This window comes from Lissotriton vulgaris, chromosome 5, assembly GCF_964263255.1.
Source record: "Lissotriton vulgaris chromosome 5, aLisVul1.2, whole genome shotgun sequence".
Classification (NCBI taxonomy): Eukaryota; Metazoa; Chordata; class Amphibia; order Caudata; family Salamandridae; genus Lissotriton; species Lissotriton vulgaris.
Genome location: NC_141693.1, coordinates 1,337,841,913 through 1,337,867,269, shown reverse-complemented (window position 1 = coordinate 1,337,867,269; position 25,357 = coordinate 1,337,841,913). Strand labels below are relative to the sequence as shown.

Genomic DNA, 25,357 nt, shown 5'->3' with positions numbered 1-25,357 from the left:
TATCTTCCCTTACTTACATATGCTATCATTTCTCTAGCTGGTAACTGCACTGTTCCTGTTGCTGTTTCTGGTTGTTCCTCCTCCGAGGATTCATTCTTGTCTGTATCTATTTCCCTTTCAGACTGTCTTCTTTCGTGTATTTGTTCTACTGCTTTTCGGATCCGTCGATACATATTTTCTATACAACTTTGTTTATCATGTTTTCCGTCTGCTTTATTCTGGCCCCATTTGTTAAGTGCTTTCATTTCTTCCTGGTCTACACCGGGCCTATCTTGGTCTCTTATCAAGCAGTTTATGAAGAAACGTAATATCATTTTTTGAGTGTCAACTTTCTGGTGTGCCATGGCCTCGCCAATACTTTCCAGGCCTTGCCCCGTTTGGACAAAAAGATATATTCTGTCTAGATGCTCAATCATTCCTGGTAGTAACATTAAATAGTTTGCAACTCGTCGTAGACGTACGGATGATAGCATCATTCTGTCGTCTTTACCGGGTACTGGATCATATCTACAGTCTGTAAGAGGCTCTTTAAATATGTCGTAACTCACTGTTTGAGGTGTACGTTGTTGTGCTAAATCCCTATAAGTCATTCGATGTGTTGGTGGCGGTGTCTGGAAACCTCCTGCCGCACCTCCTGAGGTGCCAGGTAAAAAAGGATTTAGTGGGTTCATGCCAGGGAGAATAGGTGCAGGAAGGACTGGGGCTGCAGGAACGGGCGCAGGATGTGGACCGGGAGGAGGAGTTTGTTGTTGCGGAAGTGGGTGCAGATTATCTCGGGGTGGGGTGCCGTCAGCAGGTGGTGTGTGTGGCGGCGGAATATTAACATATTCGGGGGCTACATCGTCTAAATAGGAAGAAAGGAATATGTCCTTGGCGGTCTTGTGATGTAATTTAGTCGGGAGTAATGGAGGTGGCAGATCCTTTGGTACTTCCTGGGTGGCCTTAGGTAAACCCTCGGTCAGAAGAGGATACATACCATTCATAAGAGTATTTCGTTGTCTGTCTACTTGTTCTGCTTTAACTCGTATACCTTCCTCCACTAATACGTTTTCTCTGGTTTTGTCTGAATCCTCTCTACTTTTTTCTGCTTTTCTGAGTGCTTTCTCTGTGCGTCTATGAGATTCTTTACGCCATAATTCAATGGCATCCTTCTGTGACTGTCTGGCTTTCTTTTTCCATAATGCTTCTTCTACTCTCATGATGCAGTCGGCATCCCATGTCCCCGTAGCGGGCCATTTCTGGTTCTCTTCTAAATCTTTGGTATAGTCCACCCATAAGTCAAGATATAATACGGCATCTAGGCCGTGCTTATGGTACATAAAATATCCGGGAGTGTCCCTGGGTGGGATGGGAACAGCTTCCTCGAGTATCCCTTTTCTAGTTTTTATTTGTCTTAGTTTGGAAAATAAAGGCATCTTGAACCCTGCTACTTGATACTTACTCGAACTTGAACACAGTAAATACAATAAACACAGTAATGAAGATCGAACAATCACTCATACCACGACATTTAAAACACACTGAAACATTTTTAAAAACGAACAATAATGATTAGAATGAAACTAGCTAACTGCATACTGGATATACTGCTAAACAGTACAGATACACCGCTAAAAACAGTGCAGACCGGATATACTGCTAAACAGTACAGATACACCGCTAAAACAGTGCATACCGGGTCTGTGTACCCAAACCCGTCTTGACCGGCACAAATTAATGCGCTCGTCTAGATGCGTCCCCAGCAACGGTACTCACCGGGAAGCACGGAACGGAAGGCCTCGGAAACTTGACACTGGACTGGACCGGACTGGGCTCGACTCGTAACGTAGGTACTTCGGGACTTCGGAACCTGGTGGGCCTCTGAATACCTTGGACCTTGCTCTCTCAGCTAGGCTCTGGTCGGGATCCTCCGCACTCCTCACCGCCTCGTCTGGGTGTCGATCGCAGCCTCAGTCACCTCCGTTGGCCTGAGGGAGATACAGGAAATCCTGCGGGTACGCGTAGTTGTCCGTCCGGCTGTGGCAGGGGACCGGGCCTGCAACGCACCGCCGGCGCGTAAGGTGGGAGAGGGGTCCCTGTTCGGGCGCCAATTATGTGGTAAATATAAATTACCTATACTTAATTTATGCGGTAAAGTTCAATAAGAATAACTCAGAAAAAATAAGAGGCAGAGTCCGTGGCATCTGAGGTTTTAAAAGGGGTTTTATTCCTTAAAAAGGAATTGGTTCGAACCAGGCAAATCGTATTCCATCACCACGAAGGTTCAGGAAGGGATAGACAATATTTTATTGACAGAATATCATATATATAGTCAATGCATTACAGTGGTGATGGATGCAGAAGGCGTAACAGCTGAGAGGAGAGATAAGAAAACATATACGTAATGAAAAAGGCGGAACAGAAGGTGTGCACAAGGGTGTGTACTAGAAACGTCACATAAAGGTGTCACAAGTGGGTGGATCCATAAGAGAATCCTGCAGTGTCAGCAGAAATACATGGCAGAGATGCGCGCGCAGCAGCATGACGTGCAATTGACGTGGAACTGGAGGGTGAAGGGGACTTGACATTTAGCCTTACATGAGGAGACAGAAGTCTGGGGTGTCAGAACAACCTAATCCCAAATCATATCTAATATCGGGTGTTTGGAGAACTGTATTATCTAGAGGGAAAGGTCTCTTGGGCAGAGGCTATTCTATACTGACTGTTAGTGCGTGTATATGCGTCTACGTGTCTACATGTAGTGTGGGGGCCATGGGCCTACCATGGTAACAGGAGCAATGAATTACTTGCATGGAGACAGAAAGGCCGGGCCCTTTACTCTGCAGCTGGGAAGGATGTTTACCTAAACTGCTAGACAGGAATGTATTTTCGAGGAGCGGAGCAGATAACTTGAAGGCAAAATACAGTCTTGGCAGGCAAGCAGGCCGAGCCTGGCACCGCTAGCCGCGCAGGGAGTAAGACAAAGGTCAGGGATACCTATGCAGGTCCAGGCTGCAGCATCCAGAGACAGAAGGCAGGAAAAGACTCGATGACAGAAATCAGGGCCTAACTCGCCTGAGCCAGGGAAAACGTGAAAAGTGCACCATGTAAAGACGTTGGCAAGGCACACTTAGGAACGGAATATCCGACCCATTCATGGTGGATCTGAAAGAGGACATTTTAACGTTGGACGCAAATGTATTTGCGTCTTCATAGCTAAAAGTGGAGGGAACATACATGTTCTTGAAGCACGTACATGGAGCCGTTGGGGTCTACGATAGGGGACATAATTGACCATAAAAATTCATATTTCCTCACGCGACTAATTGCAACAACTAACTCTAGATGTGAGCCTGAAATATATGCTGTTTGCTTGCAACTGCCTCTACCAAAGAAGATGTTTTTTATTTTCAACTCAGAATGTTTATACGTGTAGAAAAAACACTACTTGATCTAGATTATGAATGCAATTGTTTTTGCTATCCAGTTACTTGATACATCAATCCTTGTTTTAATTTCATACTTAAAAGTTTGGCAAGAGCCCAGCACAGCAGCTTTACTCGTACACACCCATTTCTCTCTCCCATCTTCTCTCTCTTGATTATTCTCTTTGCATTCAGGTCTTTCCCCTGCCCCTCCCACCCATTCTCTCTCTTCAGCTGCATATCTCTATTACTCTCGTCCCCCCACTTCTACCTCAGTCAACCCAAATTCTTCAATTTACATTGAAATATTGTATTGCTTGCTGAAGGAGTTCTTTCGGGTTTTCTAGTGTTCCAACTTCCTGTTCCCTTTTACAGAAGGACTCCGCAGAGGTGTCTGGGAGGAGCCTGGTGTGCAGCTTCCTACAAGTGCTGGATAAAAGTGGAAAGGCTGGCCTGAGGAGTTGGTGTGTGATCCCAAAGGACGACCCCTTCGTCCTCTACATGTTTGCTGCACCCCAGGTAAAGCAAAGTGTTTTTTGTTGCTGGCGGATAAGACCACCTTTTCTTCATGGTTATAGTAAGCTTTTTTTAAGCCTGAATCCATAGTTGGTTCGAATAAATCACCTAATTCCAGAGCTGTTGTTACCCAACTGAGACAGGTGGTAACCTTAAGATTAAGCATGATGTCTAGCTTTCCTGCAAGGCCTCTCCTGCTCGGTAAACAGGTGTGGGGGACGCAAGTGACTGCATGCAATATCTAGTGGTCTAACGTTTTGTGGCCCTGCTCATAGAGTAATCTACCATGTACGCTGGGGCCTAGGCCTGTCTGTGGTCTCTGAGGTCCAGAGCCTGGTTCTGAGAGCTGTAGCGGTGCACCAAGTGTGTCTTTTGGCTGATCGGTTCTGGGCTGCTCACATTAAGCGACGGTGGCAGACTCAAATCTCTTAAATTCTAGAGGGGAAAGTTTTACAATAAGTGGCGCATATCTGCATATTAGCAGGGATGCGCCACTTATTGTGCGCCGCAGCTTCGACACCATTGGTGCGCCGCATTTACAATGCGGCGCACCATCGGGCAAAAATCGCACAGATGCGTGACGCATCTGTGCCATAAAGGCGGCGCATTGCTTGAGTTGCTGATAGCCAGAAACCGGTCCTTGGATGCTTGATTCCAGTCTAGGAAAGACATGGCTTGGTAGTTCAGGCTGGACTGTTCCCATGAGGCACAGGGTCAAGGCTGATTTACATATAGCCATTGTCTGACCTAGGGTGGTGTCGTGTGCAAAAAAACGATGGATTTAGGCCCAGATCTTTGTACTAGGGTGAATATAAGACATTGTTCTGCATTCTATCCATCAACTGTGTTTTTTGCAATTTTCACCCCGAGTGGGCTAGGTATGCTCAGACGTGAGTCCTAGGCTCTCCACATCACTGGAGTCAAGCTATCCAGGCTGAAGAAGGCTGATAGCCAGAAACCGGTCCTTGGATGCTTGATTACGGTCTAGAAAAGACATGGCTTGGTAGTTCGGGCTGGACTGTTCCCATGAGGCACAGGGTCAAGGCTGATTTGCATATAGCCATTGTCTGACCTAGGGTGGTGTGGAGTGCAACAAAACGATGGATTTAGGCCCAGATCTTTGTACTGGGGTGAATGTAAGACATTGTTCTGTATTCTGTCCAGCAACTGTGTTTTTTGCAATTTTCACCCGAGTGGGCTGGGTATATTCAGATGTGAGCCCCAGGCTCTCCACATCACTGGAGTCAAGCTATCCAGGCTGAAGAAGGCTGATAGCCAGAAACCGGTCCTTGGATGCTTGATTACGGTCTAGAAAAGACATGGCTTGGTAGTTCGGGCTGGACTGTTCCCATGAGGCACAGGGTCAAGGCTGATTTGCATATAGCCATTGTCTGACCTAGGGTGGTGTGGAGTGCAACAAAACAATGGATTTAGGCCCAGATCTTTGTACTGGGGTGAATGTAAGACATTGTTCTGTATTCTGTCCAGCAACTGTGTTTTTTGCAATTTTCACCCGAGTGGGCTGGGTATATTCAGATGTGAGCCCCAGGCTCTCCACATCACGGGTTTCAAGCTATCCAGGCTGAAGAAGGCTGATAGCCAGAAACCGGTCCTTGGATGCTTGATTCCGGTCTAGGAAAGACATGGCTTGGTAGTTCGGGCTGGTCTGTTCCCATGAGGCACAGGGTCAAGGCTGATTTGCATATAGCCATTGTCTGACCTAGGGTCGTGTGGAGTGCAAAAGAACGATGGATTTAGGCCCAGATCTTTGTACTAGGGTGAATGTAAGACATTGTTCTGCATTCTGTCCATCAACTGTGTTTTTTGCAATTTTCACCCCGAGTGGGCTGGGTATGCTCAAACGTGAGTCCCAGGCTCTCCACATCACTGGAGTCAAGCTATCCAGGCTGAAGAAGACTGATAGCCAGAAACCGGTCCTTGGATGCTTGATTCCGGTCTAGGAAAGACATGGCTTGGTAGTTCGGGCTGGACTGTTCCCATGAGGCACAGGGTCAAGGCTGATTTGCATATAGCCATTGTCTGACCTAGGGTGGTGTGGAGTGCAAAACAACGATGGATTTAGGCCCAGATCTTTGTACTGGGGTGAATGTAAGACATTGTTCTGCATTCTGTCCATCAACTGTGTTTTTTGCGCGCGACGCATCTGTGCCATAAAGGCGGCGAATTGCTGGAGTTGCGTCGCAAGCGCGACGCAGCTCCAGCAATGCTCTGAGGGCCCTATCTGTCCAATGCTGCGTCAATCCTTACGCCTGCTTCAAGCAGGCGCAGGGTTTTGACGCAAAAGTCTAGATTTCGCTCAGCCACTTTTAGGAGGCGTTCCTGGGCCTCCTTCTGGCACAGGGCTTTACACGTTTTGGAGACATCTTTCCACATTTATAGCACTAGCGGTAGCGCTATCCTTCGTGCACAATCAGCGATTAGGCAGCACGCCAGTGTGAAACTGCAACTTTTCATTTGATGCTGAGACAGGCGTGCCCCCATGTAGGGTTTTGGCGACGGAGACGAGGAGCAGCCCTTGTGTGGGGAGGAAGGTCCATACGCTGGGATTTGAAGTTCCCTTGGCGGGGACTGGAACCCCTCCACTATTTGCATATCCTCACCCTGGGAATCCCACCCCTACACTGGAGCTGGATACCGTAGACGGCACATGCCTGGGAAGCGGTGGCGTTGTGGGACCTGGCAACTGTTTGGTATTTGAGATCACAACGGACACAGAAACTGGAATATTAAAAGCATGAAGAAGCCCCTACAAGCCCCGGTCTCCTTGGTGCAAATGGATACTAATATCCGAAATTGTACTCTTTTTCGAGCAGACAAAGGTACTGTAAAGGAGTGCGGGTTAAACTCAGGCTGGCGAACATGCTTGTACTTATCTTGTGTTCAAAAGGGCAGTAATGCGTGACATTTGTGTTTTTTTAAAGAAAGAAATGTGATGCCCTCATTAGCAGTTTACGGACTTATTGGGAAATCCAGTCCGGGTGTTAAACAAGCCACACTGAGGCATGATGGGACTTTGTGGAGTAATTGAACTTAGAGCAGAATTCCAGGAAGCACATCGAGAGGACTAATGTACAAGTGTTAGCGCGTCTAACGGATTTACACTGTTGTGACTTTATGTTATTATTATCAACGGATGCATGCGTAAGGACTAACAAATTGTAATTCTCCCACGTGCCTATGTTTGCCCAACCACTGCAATTGTGAGTGCATCTTTGATTTTTAGTGTTGTGAAAGCTTTAAAAAGCAGCATCAATATGGCGCATTTTAGGTTGAGAAAGGCAGCGTGTCTGCCAAAACGCGCCCCTCTTGTACCGGTTTTACTTTCAGTGTCTGATGTGACTGACACAATAAACAGGTGAAACCTCACGTTGAGGAGTGCCGGCTCCTTTATCAGAAAAGGTTTTGGAGACATCTTTCCATATATATATATATATATATATATATATATATATATATATATATATATATATATATATATATATATATATATATTCCCAAACAATCCGATCCATTACAGCACGAGAGCACTCACCAGCGTGTGCTCGACCCGAAGGGAGGATCACAGCCCCAAATTCAATTTTGTACAAGAAGGGCAGCACAACCGGATACTTTTTCAAAGTTAGTTTATTTCACAACACTCCACCGACGCGTTTCAGCCTCACGGCTTTTCTCACGGTCAGTGAGTCCTTTTTTGCTTTCCCATTATATACTGCCCCACATTAGCCATTAAGTGGCATTGTGGGATATGTAGTTTTTAAGCAAAAAATTATTCAAACATAAAAGACAGACAAAAGGACTGGTGTGTTAACATTGCTAGTATAGTACTTAGCGCCCTAAGTTATGTTCACTCAGGGAATGCAGTGTTTCATTTCATTCAAGTCATTATAAGTTTCAACTGTGATGGGTATAGTACCCTAGTATATGATTCTTTTAAGCTGAGTTCACGCTCACTCCAGATGTATGTGGAGATCTTCTCCGAAGTTCATGCCTTTAGGCTGTTTCGTTCGGAAACGGACAATGAAGCGAGATTCCATTTGTCGCAAGAGACGGACAGTGTCTCCTCCTCTCTCTGTTTTTGACAGCATTTTCAGTCCATAAAAATTCATGGCTCTCCAATCCCCATTTTGACAGGCAATCAAATGTTTCGCGGTTGCATACAACATGTTTTGATTTTTCACCGCTCGTATGTGCTCCAATATTCTTTTTTTCAGCATGCATGTGGTCGACCCTATGTACTTCATTCCGCATTTACACTCTATCACATACACCACATTTTTTGATGTACATGTGATGTACTGCTTGATGGGCATGTCTTTTCCATCTGGTTCTCGCACTGTCTTTGTCTTTTTGCCTATTTTACACGCGTTGCACGTAGTACATGGCTTGAAGCCTACATTCTGTTCCATCCAATATTTCGGTTGTTCTTTGGCTTGGAAGAAGCTTTTTACTAGCAGATTTTGCAAAGACGTGTTTTTTTTGTACGTAATGGACGGGTGTTTACCCGCCAGGGGTCCCACATCAGGGTCACTGCTGATCAGATGCCAATATTTGTTCATTTTCTTGGCAATGATGCCACTCTCCTTATTGTATGTCGTTACAAATCTGGGTGGATCTTTATCCTGTGGGGGTTTCTGTTTTCCAATGAGCGTTTCAGCTCTGCTGATTTTGTCTGCCTTTTTTTTGCAGTCTTTTAACACATAGTCCTTGTATCCTCTTGCTTGGAATCTTGCTTTGCTTTCACATATCTTTTTTTCGGCTTCTTCTGGTTTGGAGCAATTTCTTTTCAATCTTATGTACTCTCCATACGGAATGCTTTTGAGTAGTGATTTGGGGTGGAAACTATTGCCATGGAGTACACTATTGGTCGCCGTTTTTTTTCTGAACAATGTAGTTTCCAGTTTGCCTTCTGAGACATAAACTTTGGTGTCTAGAAAGTCAATTTCATCACTGCTTGTTGAACAGGCAGACCGGGGAAAATAAAAGTTAACTAAATCACTCACGAAGAAACGCTCTTAAAGTGAGGTGTGTTGACATCAAAGCTCTGTGCAATAATGGAAGCAAGAGTTGCCAAACGTGCAACGAAAGCGTCAACTATGTTCAAACCAGGGGTAATAACAGCGGAAGTGACAAAGAAAACGAAAACAACAGAAAGCGATAATGTCACTTTAAAGCAGCAAATGAACACACTTGAGCGCCTATATAAAAAGGAAATAAATAAAAGCTGGGAGATCATAGCACTTGAGAATTAAGTACATAGGGTCGACCACATGCATGCTGAAAAAAAGAATATTGGAGCACATACGAGCGGTGAAAAATCAAAACATGTTGTATGCAACCGCTAAACATTTGATTGCCTGTCAAAATGGGGATTGGAGAGCCATGAATTTTTATGGACTGAAAATGCTGTCAAAAACAGAGAGAGGAGGAGACACTGTCCGTCTCTTGCCACAAATGGAATCTCGCTTCATTGTCCGTTTCCGAACGAAACAGCCTAAAGGCATGAACTTCGGAGAAGATCTCCACATACATCTGGAGTGAGCGTGAACTCAGCTTAAAAGAATCATATACTAGGGTACTATACCCATCACAGTTGAAACTTATAATGACTTGAATGAAATGAAACACTGCATTCCCTGAGTGAACATAACTTAGGGCGCTAAGTACTATACTAGCAATGTTAACACACCAGTCCTTTTGTCTGTCTTTTATGTTTGAATAATTTTTTGCTTAAAAACTACATATCCCACAATGCCACTTAATAGCTAATGTGGGGCAGTATATAATGGGAAAGCAAAAAAGGACTCACTGACGGTGAGAAAAGCCGTGAGGCTGAAACGCGTCGGTGGAGTGTTGTGAAATAAACTAACTTTGAAAAAGTATCCGGTTGTGCTGCCCTTCTTGTACAAAAAAAAAATATATATATATATATATATATATATATATATATATATATATATATATATATATATATATATATATATATATATATATATATATATATATATGTGTATATATGTAAAAAAAACAACAAGCAATCCCCTGTTCCACAAGGGAAGAAGGCACTCACTCAAGGTTGTTAAGTATGGGGCTTCTTTATTTCCTCGGGTCTCCCTCCACCCGCGACCGGAGATACATATGTATATATATATATATATATATATATATATATATATATATATATATATATATATATATATATATATATACATTTTTATTTTTTTCATGTAAAAATACAAAGGTTACAGGGACATTATAGTTAGCCTGACATTTCACTCGTTGAAAACCCGAGAAATTCAGCCGTCATATTTAGATGAGCAAACTATAACTTGCGCCCCTGCAATGCACTGCTGATGACGTGACATTTTACATCACTCATGACATGATCAGTGACATCACTCATGACATCTCAAATTATATCACTGATGACATCATCCACATCATCTCTGATGCACCTACTCACCCTAATATAAACTTTTATACACCCACTCGAAAATACAGACTACCATTCTCGAAACCATAGACACACCATTACCAGTTAGTACATACCCACTTAGTAATTCATAGGTCTAGACACACATCCACTTACTCACCCATACACGCAGTCACTCACCAATACAACCACTGATATATGCACTCATACACCCATACAGGCACTCACACACTGCCACTCGCCCATAGAGTTACTCACACACCTCATCACTCACCCAAATAGTCAATCACACTGCTATTTACTCACCTATACAGTTATACACACACCACCTCACTTATTCATACAGATACGAGTACTTGGGGGATGAAGTCTAATTTAGTCCTGAGATATTCAGGACACAAGGGGGCCTCATCCCCACACCAGCAGTACGCCAGGATGTGCGTTTTCAGAGGAATTTAAAAAGGTGCGTGGCCTCCGACCACCACCCAGCAATCCCACTGTGTGGGGCTTATTGGAGGTAACAGGTGGGCTAGTTGGCCCCTACGGACCCTGATCATCAAAGGAAACGTAATCCCCCAATCAAGAGCACTCCAGGAGGTGCGTTTGCAGAGTAGTGCATTGAGGGGGCGGGCCTCTGGCGAATTGGCGGCTTTTTTGTTGTTGTTTTTTTTAGGAAGGGGGGCTGTGTGGCCTCCCTTCCCTTGATCGGGGGGCTGCAAGGCGGTGGCCTGGACTCTGCTTATAGGTGCCTGTGAACTGTAGGGGAGTAGCTCATGTACTTCAATGGAGTCTGTGGGTGGTTTTTGAAATACTGGCTGGCTACCCAAGGCATTGGTAGTTCTCCAGCTTGCAGGACAAGTCACTGTGTCATGATTGTCGAGAGACGGCTGAGGACAGCAGGGTTTCATGCCAAAGTCCAAATTTTACTTTAGTTCTCACCAGGCAGTGAGATACTTCTTCTGTTGATCCGTCAAATCTGAGTTTTTGGGTTCAGGAGAGCCATCTAAATACTCAATTCTGGTGTGTTTACGGGGAGTGACAGGTAATAGACAATGGCTACCTACCTTTTAGGGTGTTTGCACCCTCTATATGACCACTTCCTGTGGAAAGTGGGCGTAACACTGACACTAGAATGCTAATTCCGTCCTAAATAACATGGATGAATCTGAAAAGTGGGGTCCACATCCGCTGGCCCTTGGACTATGGGCAAACTTCCTAAACTTACTAATTTTCTCACCTATCTTGCCAGCAAAAAGTGGGGTCAGGACAGGGGGTGGGCAACTTCACTATCTGGAGAGGTCCAGTGTCGCATAGCTAAGGCGGCAGGGCCTTTGAAGCTTCCCGCTCTATAATGTTCACCCTGCTTGGAGGAGGTGTGAACACCTCCACTCAGAGAAGGCTTTGTTCCTGGCCTCCAAGAGCAAAGGCTCTCACCTCAGGAGGTCAGAAACCTATCTGCGGGGGCTGGCTGGTCAAGACCAGTTAGTCAACACACTAGTAGTCAGTAGGTTTTCAGGGGGCACCTTTAAGGAGCCCTCTGGGTGCATTTATTAATAAATTCAGCACTGGCATCATTGTGGGTTTATTAAAAAAAGGTGTTTGTTACCAAACACTTTGGGGTACAGGAAAGCCATCATGTAGCTGGGGAACTCGTGATCACAAGTGGCCAGCCCATGAATCCATCATGGCTTCCCTGCACACTAGTAATATCTAAGGGCAAACTTAGATATTATGGGACACATATTGCCTATACCACATGCAGTGTTTTGCTGGCATGGGGCACAGGGATGTTTGCCATGTCAACTCTTTGGATTTCTCTGTACGAAGACATGCAGACTGCAATGGCAGTTTTCATTAGCTTGGTAAGGGGTCCCTTAGGGTGGTACAATTCGTGCTGCAGTCCTTAAGGACCGTCTTAAGGTCCAACGACCTAGGCACCAGGTGTACCACTTACTTGTGACTTAAAAGGGGCCTAAATGGGATGCCAATTGTGGAACAATCGTCCAGTTTAGGGAAAGAACACTGGTGCTGGGGACCTGGTTAGCAGGAGCCCAGCACACTATCAATCAAAGCTGCACCAGATACCAGGCAAAGATTTGGGGGTAACCATGTCAAAAGAGGCATTCTCCTACACAAGTTCTTCAAGACCAAGGACCAAGAGTACTTGAAGAACTACTGAGATTCAGGCTAATGCCTGGTTGAAAGCCTATCTCACAGACATGTGAGGACTTCACCCAAATTATGCACATCTTTCTGCAAGCACTGTGGGTCTACCTGCCACCTGGAAGCCTGCCTGACCTGCTGAAAAGGATTAAAAGCACGTCTGACTCTGCAGGAGCTCACTACTTGAGGAATGAAAAGCCCAGCTGTTGAACCTGGAAAAGAGGTGGTCCAAAAGGGTGCTCTGTATGCAGGAGAGTAACCGGAGCTACCCGAGTTTGCCTGAAAATCTCTTTGCCTCCCCAAGTGTTTCTATGGTCAAGCAATGTGAGCCAAATCAGCTCGCGCATGCTAGGACCTGCGAACCGATAACAGAGGAGGTCAACAGACTTGTACTGACTTTACCTGATGCACACTGAGACCGGGAGCCACACCGCTGATCAGAGGCCAGACGCTAACCTCTGGAAGTACTGAGATCTGCCCAATATGAGCAGATTTACCCAAAGCAACTAACCCTGTACTAGGCCCTGTGCAAAGAGAAGGAGGCAGTACTGTCTGCTGAGCTGCTAGTGCGTCTGCTTATCTGTGTAGCTATGGCATGCAAATTTGTGCTTAAGCTTAACAAGTGTCCAACATTCCAAGTAAAATCATCGCCTGAACTGAACAATGACTGTGAACTTTACTTCAGATGTATGTTGGGTACATACTTTAACAATAATCATCCAGCGTATATAAAACTGTCTAGCAAAGGGAATGAAGACTGGCCTTCGGGTCACTGGAATCATGGATGCTGCTCATCTGCACCCATAGTGAGCCCATACCTGTACTTGAATCTAGTCTACTGATTCATGTTTAGATAACACCCTTAGAACCTGCAGTACCCAACCTTGGGGTGGGTAACATTTCTTATGCGTAGTATCTTGTTTTGGTGTCATTAAAGTACTTCTCTTTTTATTAAAAGAAAAGCATTGGACTGGACAATTAATATTTCTGGCTGTTTGACTGAGTTTCTACGCCACACACTACTTTCAGCTTTTGACTGCCTGTCCTTGCAGCCTTAAAAGTCAAGAGCGGAAAAGCATTACTTGATCCTGTTTTTAGAGCCATATTAGGACAGACCCCAGGACACCAGGAACAGATGACCCCAACTATTATGGTTGTGGTCCAGTAGCCCATTCCTTCCCTGTGGCCCTGCCAGAAGGGAGTTTGGCACCTTCCCTCAGCCACGGGCACGTTCAAACAGACCATAACAGCACCATTTCTTTTTCAATAACTTAGTGCACACAACAGCTGAATGTTTTTTTCCATTGAAACTATTTGGATTTCCAAGAGCAGGCAGGTTCTGTATATTTTCAGTTATTTTATGTTAAAACGTTTGCAAAGCGCAACAGCTTCCCCAACTATGAGGCGTCCTGGCGCTGAACAGCAGAAGGAACCATTTTGAGAGGGTCAAGCCTGTGGACAGATATCATATCTTTTTAAATCAAAAGTGTGTTCTTCACAATCATTCACTAAACAAATAACCACAACCTCGTTCTCGAGCACTGAACATATCCTAGCTACTTTCCTGTTCCTGCCCTCCATCTTTGAGCTTATGATTAAAAAACAAAACACTCCATGTGATGAAATGGGGTGTATGATATGGTGTGGTTGTGCAACCTCACCAAGGAATACACTTACCAACCCATTTAGGTACAGTAGGTTTCATTTGTAAAACCCTCAGCTCAACTCTGGGTATATGTGGCACTGCGCAGTAAAGCTCAATTAAGGAACACGTTTTAGACATTTAAACAGAACCAAAACAATTGAAGAAGAAATAGGCACAACACTCAAGAAATCTGACACCAATTTATAAAAATAGACTGTATTTGTATAAGAATTTAAACACTGAAACAAAAAAGATCCACTGGACGGTACCGTAGAAATAGATTTTACAAGCATTAATAATTCAAAACAATTTCACTCAACCGTGAACAAGCGTTGGCAAAGTTAACAAATTGGACACTTAGAAACGTTTTTTAAACAAATATATCGTTAAATTGATTTCAATGACACAAACAAACATCAGCATATCACATGAAAGAAAACAAAATTATCAGTTCTAATGCCAAATAATCTGCAGGTTAAGGTGGCATTAAAAAGAATACAAGACCTGGGTTAGAATGCACATCAAGGGGACAATGGTTCATCTTCAATGTGGGCGTTTGGTGCAACACATATATCTCCCCTGTACGTGTTCCATTTGGCCCACACACAAGACCATTTTTTAGGGCAGCCTCTAGCTACACACACTGTTTTCTCCCTGAACATGCACCAGTCAAGGTTTCGTTTCCATGTGGCAAGCATCGGGGGTGATGTCCCCCCATACTTAGAAACGTTTTTAAAGAAAACTTAGGTAAGTGTCAATGGGGTTGGTTGGAAGTACTTCTAGCGACCAACTGCAGCAGGGAGCTGGTAAGGGGGACCAGCAAGATCATCAAGAACAGCTATCTTCACAGGAGAAGAACTCACTCAGCAGTTGAAGGCACTTTATACACATTTGAATGGCTCCCTGTTGAGCGATCCTGATGCAAGGGAGGAAGGATATTGAAGATGCTCTAAGAATGCTGAGGAATCGAGTGGTCTACGGGGGTCTTCCTGCGGGAAATCCTCAATCCACGAAGATGGTGAGTGGGTCCTGGTTGCAGAGTCAGCATCCCACAAAATCTTCTCCGATGTGGCCGAAATCCAGTTACCACTGGACTACCAGTCGCCCGTTGTCGCAGTTACATGCCAATTCTTCCTGAGTCAGTAACTCACCCTCTGAGGGTCCCAGCAACTCTCGATAGTGCTCCCAGGTGCAACTCTGTGCATCTGGTCTTGGTCCTCAGTTCTGTACGGCAGCACTGGTAGAGGCTTGAAGTCTTTGGGCTACCGACTTACCCCAGTAGGCTTCTTTAGCTGTTGTGACCCTGTGCTGCAAACTGGAGGCCAGTCAGCTGGCCTTTGGAGTTCTCTTAGCTTAACTGGGCTCTGGAGACAGCTCCTCCTAGAGCAGGACATAGCATGCACAGTACCTCTCTTCTCTAGCCACCAGTTGCAACAGGTGCAGTCTTCTTCGGTGCAGCTTCTCTTTGCTGATCCTTCAGGGCAATACTCCTTTGGTCCTTCTTCCGAATCGGTCAACGTCTGAGGTCTGGATGCCAGGGGGGCCCCCTTCATGCTCAGAAAACACCCTCAGGGTAGGATGTGGTTAATAGCCAATGGGCTACCAGGTTACATCCCATCTGCTGACCACTTCCTGGGGAGTGTGGCATGCAATCCATGCGAGGTGAAAATTGCAAAAAACACAGTTGATGGACAGAATGTAGAACAATGTCATACATTCACCCCAGTACAAGGATCTGGGCCTAAATCCATCGTTTTTTACACTCCACACCACCCTGGGTTAGACACTGGCTATATGCAAATCAGCTCTGACCCTGTGCCTCATGGGAACAGTCCAGTCCGAACTACCAAGCCATGTCTTTCCCAGACCGGAATCAAGCATCCAAGGACCGGTTTCTAGCTATCAGCCTTCATCAGCCTGGATAGCTTGACTCCAGTGGTGTGGAGAGCCTGGGACTCACGTCTGAGTATACCCAGCACACTCGGGTGAAAATTGCAAAAAACACAGTTGATGGACAGAATGTAGAACAATGTCATACATTAACCCCGGCCTCATGGGAACAGTCCAGTCCGAACTACCAAGCCATGTCTTTCCCAGACCGGAATCAAGCATCCAAGGACCGGTCAGAGCTGATTTGCATATAGCCAGTGTCTAACCCAGGGTGGTGTGGAGTGCAAAAAAACGATGGATTTAGGCCCAGATCCTTGTACTGGGGTGAATGTATGACATTGTTCTACATTCTGTCCATCAACTGTGTTTTTTGCAATTTTCACCCCGAGTGGGCTGGGTATACTCAGACGTGAGTCCCAGGCTCTCCACACCACTGGAGTAAAGCTATCCAGGCTGAATGAGGGCTGATAGCCAGAAACCGGTCCTTGGATGCTTGATTCCGGTCTGGGAAAGACATGGCTTGGTAGTTCGGACTGGACTGCTCCCATGGGGCACAGGGTCAGAGCTGATTTGCATATAGCCAGTGTCTAACCCAGGGTGGTGTGGAGTGCAAATAAACGATGGATTTAGGCCCAGATCCTTGTACTGGGGTGAATGTATGACATTGTTCTACATTCTGTCCATCAACTGTGTTTTTTGCAATTTTCACCCCGAGTGTGCTGGGTATACTCAGACGTGAGTCCCAGGCTCTCCACACCACTGGAGTCAAGCTATCCAGGCTGAATGAAGGCTGATAGCCAGAAACCGGTCCTTGGATGCTTGATTACGGTCTGGGAAAGACATGGCTTGGTAGTTCGGACTGGACTGTTCCCATGGGGCACAGGGTCAGAGCTGATTTGCATATAGCCAGTGTCTAACCCAGGGTGGTGTGGAGTGCAAAAAAACGATGGATTTAGGCCCAGATCCTTGTACTGGGGTGAATGTATGACATTGCTCTACATTCTGTCCATCAACTGTGTTTTATGCAATCCATGCGAAGCATGACTCAGACCGATCCAGACATCGATTGAGAGCAGAGGGGAGACTAACAGGAGGGGCTCTGTCTGTTTTGTTATGCATATTACCTTACGGCCGGTAGGAGACACCGTGGCTGAGTAAGGTCTCTATGAATGGTGTGTCCAGCTTTGATGCAGTTGCAAGAAAATCATAGCCCTGAAGAAATTGCCTAAAAAGTTCATATGGCAATGAAACATGTTGGCTTGTGGTATTGGTATGCATTTTTAGCAGCCAGCCTTGCTTTTTAAGTTGATAGGTTGCACAAAGTTAAAGAATAAAATTAATGGTAACGTGCATACCTATTAATTTTAATTACACTTTTTGAGATTTTTTCACTTTCTCACTCTTTCACTGCACTTATTGTTTCTGTTGGAAACGTTTATTTTTGGGCTTGATGACTGCCAATGATGATAACAGGGCTTATCTGGTGAGTACCTATCAGGTATCCCAATGGTGGTTCGCCCGTGAGGGGTCATCTTGCCTACACACATTTTTGTTCACATTAGTTATACACTAGTGTCGTATACATTCATACAGACTGTCTTATTTGGGATGGAAGTTTTTTAAGTTGGCAAATAAACGTGGTACTCTCTACCCCAACTACATACAGGAAAGGGGAGATAATTGTAAAATTACAATACGTTGTGCACATTTGAGTTTATATAGAATATCCTCTAAGGACCCGGTCATATTGTGAAACAGGAGCCCATATTACTATCGATGCCCAGGCTGCTGGCGCAAGGCGCCTCTTAGTTCCCATTTTGAATAGTTACCAAACAAAGAGACGAGTGCTGGAAGTAGGGACACAAGAACAGAGTTTATTTCTCATGAGGAGAGCCTGTCATTTCAGACACGAAACAAGGTGTCATCGGGAGGTGCTCTAACAAGTGCTCTGAGACATCGCCTTTTATACCTTACAAAACACTCCTTATTACAATAATGATATTGTGAAACAAGGAAAAGACATCCCCGTAATCCTCGTGTCAATCCCACCCCACATGTATCCACAATAGAGGCCCTTGAACTGCCGATAAGAGGAGGGGGCAATCACGCAGCTGAGTGTTCCGCTGATTCTTAGGATGTGTGCGCCTGATCGTATCCCAGGGGGGTGGGGAGGCCAGGATCAATAGTGGGTCCTTTGAAGAGGAGTGACTCCATACAATGGAGTGCAATAAAACTGCATCTCTCGGCTTAGGCGATGGCCTCGGACCTGTGTGGACAATCGGACTCGGTGGAAGGGGTCATCAAAGGAGAGGTATTCATGCCGCGTGGACAATCAAGTGCAGAGGGAGAGTTTACCAACAGAGGGGTATTCATAAAAGGAAAGGAGGTGTTGGTCAGGCGCGAGCGTGACTCCCAAGGACAGAGTCGCACAGAGAGAGAGGTCTTATGACCCGTGCATGAGAGAGCGGGGGCAGTCAGGCACAGCTGGGGGGGGTTATGTCAGCTGAGGCGAAGGATGCTTCTTCAAGAGGAAATGGGGGGGGGTTGCGTGGGTCAAGCAGGAGGGTTGCTTTTCGGAGCAGGGTCGCGCAGAGGGAGAGGGTTTTATGGTCTATGCATGTGAGAGGGGGGGGTGTTCAAATACGCGCAGGAGGGAAGCCGGGGATTCCAATGAGCGAGCAAAAGGCCATGGTGCCTAAAATGGCTGTCATGTACATATGGGCAAGGGCTTTTACTGGCGGAATGATGCGGTCAATGTTTCACGGTATTCATGGTGCCTACAGGGAGGGGAATGGAAAAAGGCCAATGAACGCCGCTTATGTACATTAATTTTTCTAATTTCCACAGTCGCCGCTTTTTACATAAGAAAGTTCATTTCCTAATCGATGGGTGTACATATAAACATGTGGTTGATGAAGATTTGTCAATACTAGCAGATTGCATATAAACATGAGCAGTCGATGTGATTGGCAGAATGCAATACATAGAAATTTACATTTGTTGGGCTACTACAAGCCTAGAGTGCAGCATACTACACAGTATAAATGCTTCTGACTTTCTCATCAAGGTACAGCTCTAAAGGTGACCGACAAACATTTTGAAAACAATACCAAGTGGTTGAGGGAGGAATTCAGTCCAATATATCTTCGTCACAGTGTCTTTTTAGCAGTGAGCCATCACTGGTAGGCTCTCGTCCGTATCTTTTCGTTGGCGCTGTTGAGCACCGGCGGTGGAGCTATAGGTCCAGCTCGGATCTATCCTTACGCGTTGCAGGGTGCGGTCAGTCCTCTGCTGTCAGACCACAGTCCTGTTCCCTAACCAATTCTTTAAGGGTGCCTTATGCTCGGCACCTGTGTTTCCTTTTTCCTTCTGTGGCAAACCCCATTTCCATCTAAATGCTGTTCTTCTTGTCTGAGTCAAAAAGTCATGTGGGAAAGAGGGGGTGTCGGATAGTCGAGGGAAGAGAGGGCGGAGTGGGGTCAGATCTTTTCGGACACTTCCAAGGGACCAAGGGAGCAAAGGATAACGGGCAGGCAGGCCCATCAATCGGGCCCAAAAAAAGGGGGCGAAGACTTCAGGCACACGTGGGTTAGCAGACTGAGGGCTTCAGGGCAGCCCGTCAACTTTTCATTTTCCACGTATGAGATTGCTGCCTCGTCCCGTATCTTGTTGCTCTGCAGCTCCACCTTTGGTCGAGGTCACATGTGTCTCAAGATCTGCAGCCAGGCTGTACGTCACGTCCGACCCTTCTCCTCCGGCGATCGTATATCTTTGAATAAGTACAAAACAAGCTTTAGAGAACTGGCAGGAGAAGACATTTATGCATGTGAATTCCTCCTTCAATCCTACGCACTTGGGAGATACGTTCATTGGTCACAGTCAGAAGTCTATTACCATGCAGTGTATATGTCGGCATTCCTACTGGGTTCATGCCAAGTTTATTCATCGTCTATTCATGACACATATGGAGAGAAATCAGACTCCTATCAACTGCGCATTTCATCAAACTCAACATTTCGGAACCTCCAGGGAGACTCGTCTTTCTAACCCGAGCCTTAACAGTCTAACATTTCCCTTCAGAGCTGGTTAACCCTTTCAAACAGGGCGGGGGTGCTATCATCGAGAGTCAGGGTTAAACAGGTTTTTCTCGAGGGACGACAGTTACTCATGGTCATCATGTATATATCGGGGACAGCAGCTGGGGTCAATCAAGTGGGGCGGGGACGCTTCGGGCATTCGCGCTTGGGTGCAAAGGGGTGGGGCAATCTGGGCATTGGGGGTCAATCTAGACGTTGGCGCTTGTCTCTGATGAACTGAAAAATAGGGTGCCATTGACATATAGTTCCCCTATAAAAGGCCAGATTGGGGGACCTTAGTCGTCTTACCTGTCCTTTCTTTCTTAGCCAATTCGAGTTCATTCATTTTGCAGAAAGGAGAGGTAGTAATATGGCGAGATACAATCATTTTAGTTTCTGTCAATTTCGCTGAACACCTTCGCGTTCAATAAGTATTCAATCAGACTGGTGCCAGCGAGGCACAATTTTACCATAAAAAGGAAGATGGAACAGGGGGACTCTCGTAGAGAGTGAGAGTCGTCCGCAATCTAAACGAGCCATTCGGTACACGTATGACATGTAGAGAGAGAGAGAGAGAGAGAGAGAGAGATAGATAGATAGAGGGGGAGAGAGAGAGAGAGAGAGAGAGAGAGAGAGAGAGAGAAAGGCGTGTACGAAAATAGGTCATTTAGTGCGCTCACAACACAGAACAGCAGGGGTCAGGTAACAAAGAGACGCGAACAGAGGGGAGACATAAACCCATACAGTATATACGCACAAACTCAGACGAAGGAAGACAGTACATGTATTACATACAAAGATATTTACGACAAAACATAGAACAGTTATTGGCCAAAGAAAAAAATCTCTTTTTGCATGCTGCGCATCTTAAATATCTTATTTACCTACGGGCTGAGCTCTTTTTACCTTTTTCCTCCTTTTTCCTCTCGCTTGCTATCTTTTCGAGCGTTCTCGTTGGCTAATACTTACACCTCAGTCAGCCGGTCAGAAATTAACCTGGTCGGGCTATTGCCCATGGTTGGATCCTAAATCACTTTTGACTCTCTTCTTTTGGTTAGAAGTTCTCCAGGCTGAGGCAACAGAGGGTATTGATCGGGAGAACAGTCGGACAGCTTGGCTATATCTATAAGAGTGTGAGAAGGAGGTGGTACATTTTGAACATCAACAACATTCCTACCTTCCCAGACGGGTGGTGCCTGGGTAACCCTTACCCCGGGACATTTCCTTGTCCCTTCCCTATCTAGTTAAACGTCATAGTTGCATTATCTAACGTGCTAGTTCGAGTCAAATTCCGTCATACAGTACTAACCCGTCAAGTTTCTATGTCAGTCCATCCTCCCAGTCGCTACGTTCTAAGGAGGAACAGTCATATCTAAGTCTACATCTTTAAAAATCCGCTAGCATAAGTACTATGCTCAAATCCCCTCCTTCCCCTTTCGTCGGTCGTTCGATCATCACTCCTCCATACTTCAGCCGATGTTCCGGCGCAACCTGCAGAAGGGAGGAGAAAGAAGGGGGTGGGGGGCAGCATTCAAAACACATCAACGCGCATAAATCCGAAAATGTTTTTACCTACCACATACTCGACCTATCTCCACGGGGCGCATTCTCTACCATCTCGGCGTTTAAGCCCAGAGGGACCAGTAGTGTTAGATAGATAATCATCGATGGTCTGCGTATCAACATGAATCACTTGATTGTGGCCTTTTAGGTCATGTGCAAAGGTGGTGGTCAAGTGGCATTTCTTTGGTATCGCTTAGGGGCGTCTAAAACACTTTTCCGGCTGCCTGTGACACATAATGTAGCTGCTAAATATCGGGCCTTTTTACCCTTCAACCTTAATAAAGCTGCTTATTTTTCGCTTATATTGGAGACAGTAGTAACACATTCAAAAACTCATTAATGCAACCGCTACAATTATACTTTCCTTTTCAAAATACCTTTAATTAATAATGTTGGCGCACAAATACGGGCCTACAACCCAGTGGGCCGGCCACGGAGCAGACTGGAACCGTGCATAAGAGGAACGAAGTCGGTGATCATTTATTTCATAAAGTGCAGCAGTGCAATAAAATCGTATCGAACTTTCTTACAGGGCGAGTATGATGCATGTCAAGAATTCAAGCTTTCAATAATATTACCTCATTGTCCAACTATTTACTCAAGACCTAACGTTTATCAATTCATTGTCCAAATGCTCAATCAGTGCTTATTTCATACCAATTCATTGCTTCCAAACATAATTAGTACCCACCCTAAATCAGTTCACTGTCTCAACACATAATCAATATCCATCTTATATCGCTTTCTTTTCCAAGCACATAATCACTATCCATCTTATCGACTTTCATTGTCCAAAAATGCATACATATCTCGGAGCATCACGGTTTGAGCAATCAGGGTGAACAGGGAGTTTGAAAGTTTCATTTTGTATCGGCGCCATTTTGGGCGAGGTCAGGCAGGTCCCAGTATAGTCAGAATGCCTCCACTGACTCGTGGTTGTATCAGAACCTCTTTTGGCAGTTCAAAAAAGGTTTTCGCAATGGGGTAACAGACTAGCGATATGAACCATCAGTCAAAAGTGGGGAGGGAGGCAATAATCTTTCCTACCGGGTCATTCTGGAGTTCCACCGGAACTAAACAAATCTGTATCTTTGCAGGATTTTAGTCATTTCCAAACTGAGGCTGGCGCCGGCAGGAGTGCGCCGACGTCTCGTGGCTCCATCGGAGGACGGGGCGGGGGGGCACCTCGTGGAGAGGTCGGCCCCCCCGGCTCTTTTAGAATCTTCAGGGTTGAGGAGCACAGGGCGTGTGCCCGTCCCGGGCAAGAAAACCCGCTTTTTGATATGGACCCTCTTCAAGCAGTAGCGTTGGGGTGTCGCTGGAAGCCGCCACCTGGAGGGAGGTGGGGGAGGCTCGTTCGCGCCGCCTCCCCCTTCCTGCGACCCCGCGCCGTTCTTCAGCTCCAGCGCTTTGGTATGGCCGTGCCAGGCAATGAAGATGGGGGGGGGGGTCGGAGGCAGCAAGACATCCCCCCCCCTGTCATGTGGCGGGACTACCTGCAACTGAAGCGTTGTCATGTGGCGGGACTACCTGTAACTCTCAAGGGTTGCCGCTGGCGGGACTACCTGCTCTGGCTCCGGTTTTGTGGATGGCCGGAGCTGGCGATAGAGAGGGGGGGGGGGGGGGGGTCGGTGGCTGAGGCAAGACACCCCCCCCCCCCGTGGCCCGCAGGGCAGAAGGAAAGAAGGGAATGGGGAGACCGTAACAACCTTCGGGCCGTTCGCCCCACAGTCTCCCCTTCCAATGGCGGCCAGCCGAGCCCTGCCCTGCACGCATCGAGGCCTCGCCTTCCGGATGGGCGTAACCGCGGACCTGTTGCACTTCGGGAGCTTCCGGAATGGGGGTAGGTATCTATTGATTTGTATCTATTCCATGTTACCGTTATTGGGCGTGGCGGGCGGTGGGATAGACATGTTCGGAGCAGTGAGGGGCGGTGAAGCCTAATCTACCTCGTGTCTGCCTTGGTGTCAAGCTTGTCTTCCCTCGCCTTTTTTATGTTTCTTATTGCGGGTTATTTCTAACGTTTCTTATTTTATTTTTAGCGAAGTTGATAACTCATCAGTGGCCTACTGATTTCGCTCGACTCTTTTTCTTGTATTTTTATGCCATAACCTATTATAAGCTATAGCGACTAGTCCACACTTAATGAACATGTCCTTATTAGGTGTGCCCTCCAGTGGAGCTGGATGGTTCATCTCTAATAAGCAGTCCGGGCTAAACAGGCTACCAATCAGTGGGGAGAAGATAGGCATGACGGATTACAACGGGGACAAAAGTCTGCACTACCTATCTTATCACGGCGGGCAAAGACTAGACAGAATATTTCTATTCTCCGTTGTTTGCAGGCGGTGAATACCTCAAAAGAACCAATATCGAACAATCAATGTTCGGTCAATCAAACAATCAGTGGGGAGAATAAGTAGGTACGACGTGTTAAAGGTTTGCGTTACCTACCTTTTCGCTACCTGCAAAGAGAGACCTTGTTCTTCCCTGTTTGTAGACAGAGAATCTCCAGACAATAATCCACGAACAACAGTTCGGGAAACAGTGGGGGAGGAAGATAGGCACGACGGATTACAACGGGGACAAAAGTCTGCGTTACCTATCCTTCACTGCTTGCAAAGGGAGAGCCTGTTGTTTCTCCGTTTGCAGACGGTGAATCTCCAGAGAAACCAACAAAAGAGTAATACTAGTATTATCCAAATCAAACAATCATTTCACAATTTGTCGCATTTACGCGACCTTACCCGGACCGGACCGTGTGGGCAGTTCTTCGCCTTCCTCCTTCCAGCGCCCGATCGTTCTCTTACTCCATGATTTTACCGCAGCAGTCCTGTGGGATCCCAGTCAGGACAATGGGTCACTCGAGAGAGGTCCGTTCAGAATCGGTGAAGTTCATTCAATCGGCAGCCGGACGAGGGCCCTCTCAAGGCAGGTATACTCCGATCATTTAGATGTTCACCTCATCGTCTGGATCTCTCTTACTGGACCTTATGTCACTGATGGACCCCGCGTTGGGACGCCAATTGTGAAACAGGAGCCCATATTACTATCTATGCCCAGGCTGCTGGCGCAAGGCGCCTCTTAGTTCCCATTTTGAATAGTTACCAAACAAAGAGACGAGCGCTGGAAGTAGGGACACAAGAACAGAGTTTATTTCTCATGAGGAGAGCCTGTCATTTCAGACACGAAACAAGGTGTCATCGGGAGGTGCTCTAACAAGTGCTCTGAGACATCGCCTTTTATACTTTACAAAACACTCCTTATTACAATAATGACATTGTGAAACAAGGAAAAGACATCCCCGTAATCCTCGTGTCAATCCCACCCCACATGTATCCACAATAGAGGCCCTTGAACTGCCGATAAGAGGAGGGGGCAATCACGCAGCTGAGTGTTCCGCTGATTCTTAGGATGTGTGCGCCTGATCGTATCCCAGGGGGGTGGGGAGGCCAGGATCAATAGTGGGTCCTTTGAAGAGGAGTGACTCCATACAATGGAGTGCAATAAAACTGCATCTCTCGGCTTAGGCGATGGCCTCGGACCTGTGTGGACAATCGGACTCGGTGGAAGGGGTCATCAAAGGAGAGGTATTCATGCCGCGTGGACAATCAAGTGCAGAGGGAGAGTTTACCAACAGAGGGGTATT

At 46.1% G+C, this 25,357-nt stretch overlaps 1 protein-coding gene across 1 annotated transcript in view; it reads left to right on the top strand.

The window, feature by feature from the left end:
* Nucleotides 1–25,357, top strand: part of LOC147712569 (FYVE, RhoGEF and PH domain-containing protein 2-like) — a 497,527-nt gene that overhangs the window by 457,594 nt on the left and 14,576 nt on the right. The window contains exon 15 of the mRNA XM_086923272.1: nt 3,780–3,923. Within this exon, the coding sequence (XP_086779398.1) occupies nt 3,780–3,923 (144 nt within the window). The remainder of the gene's footprint in view (nt 1–3,779; nt 3,924–25,357) is intronic.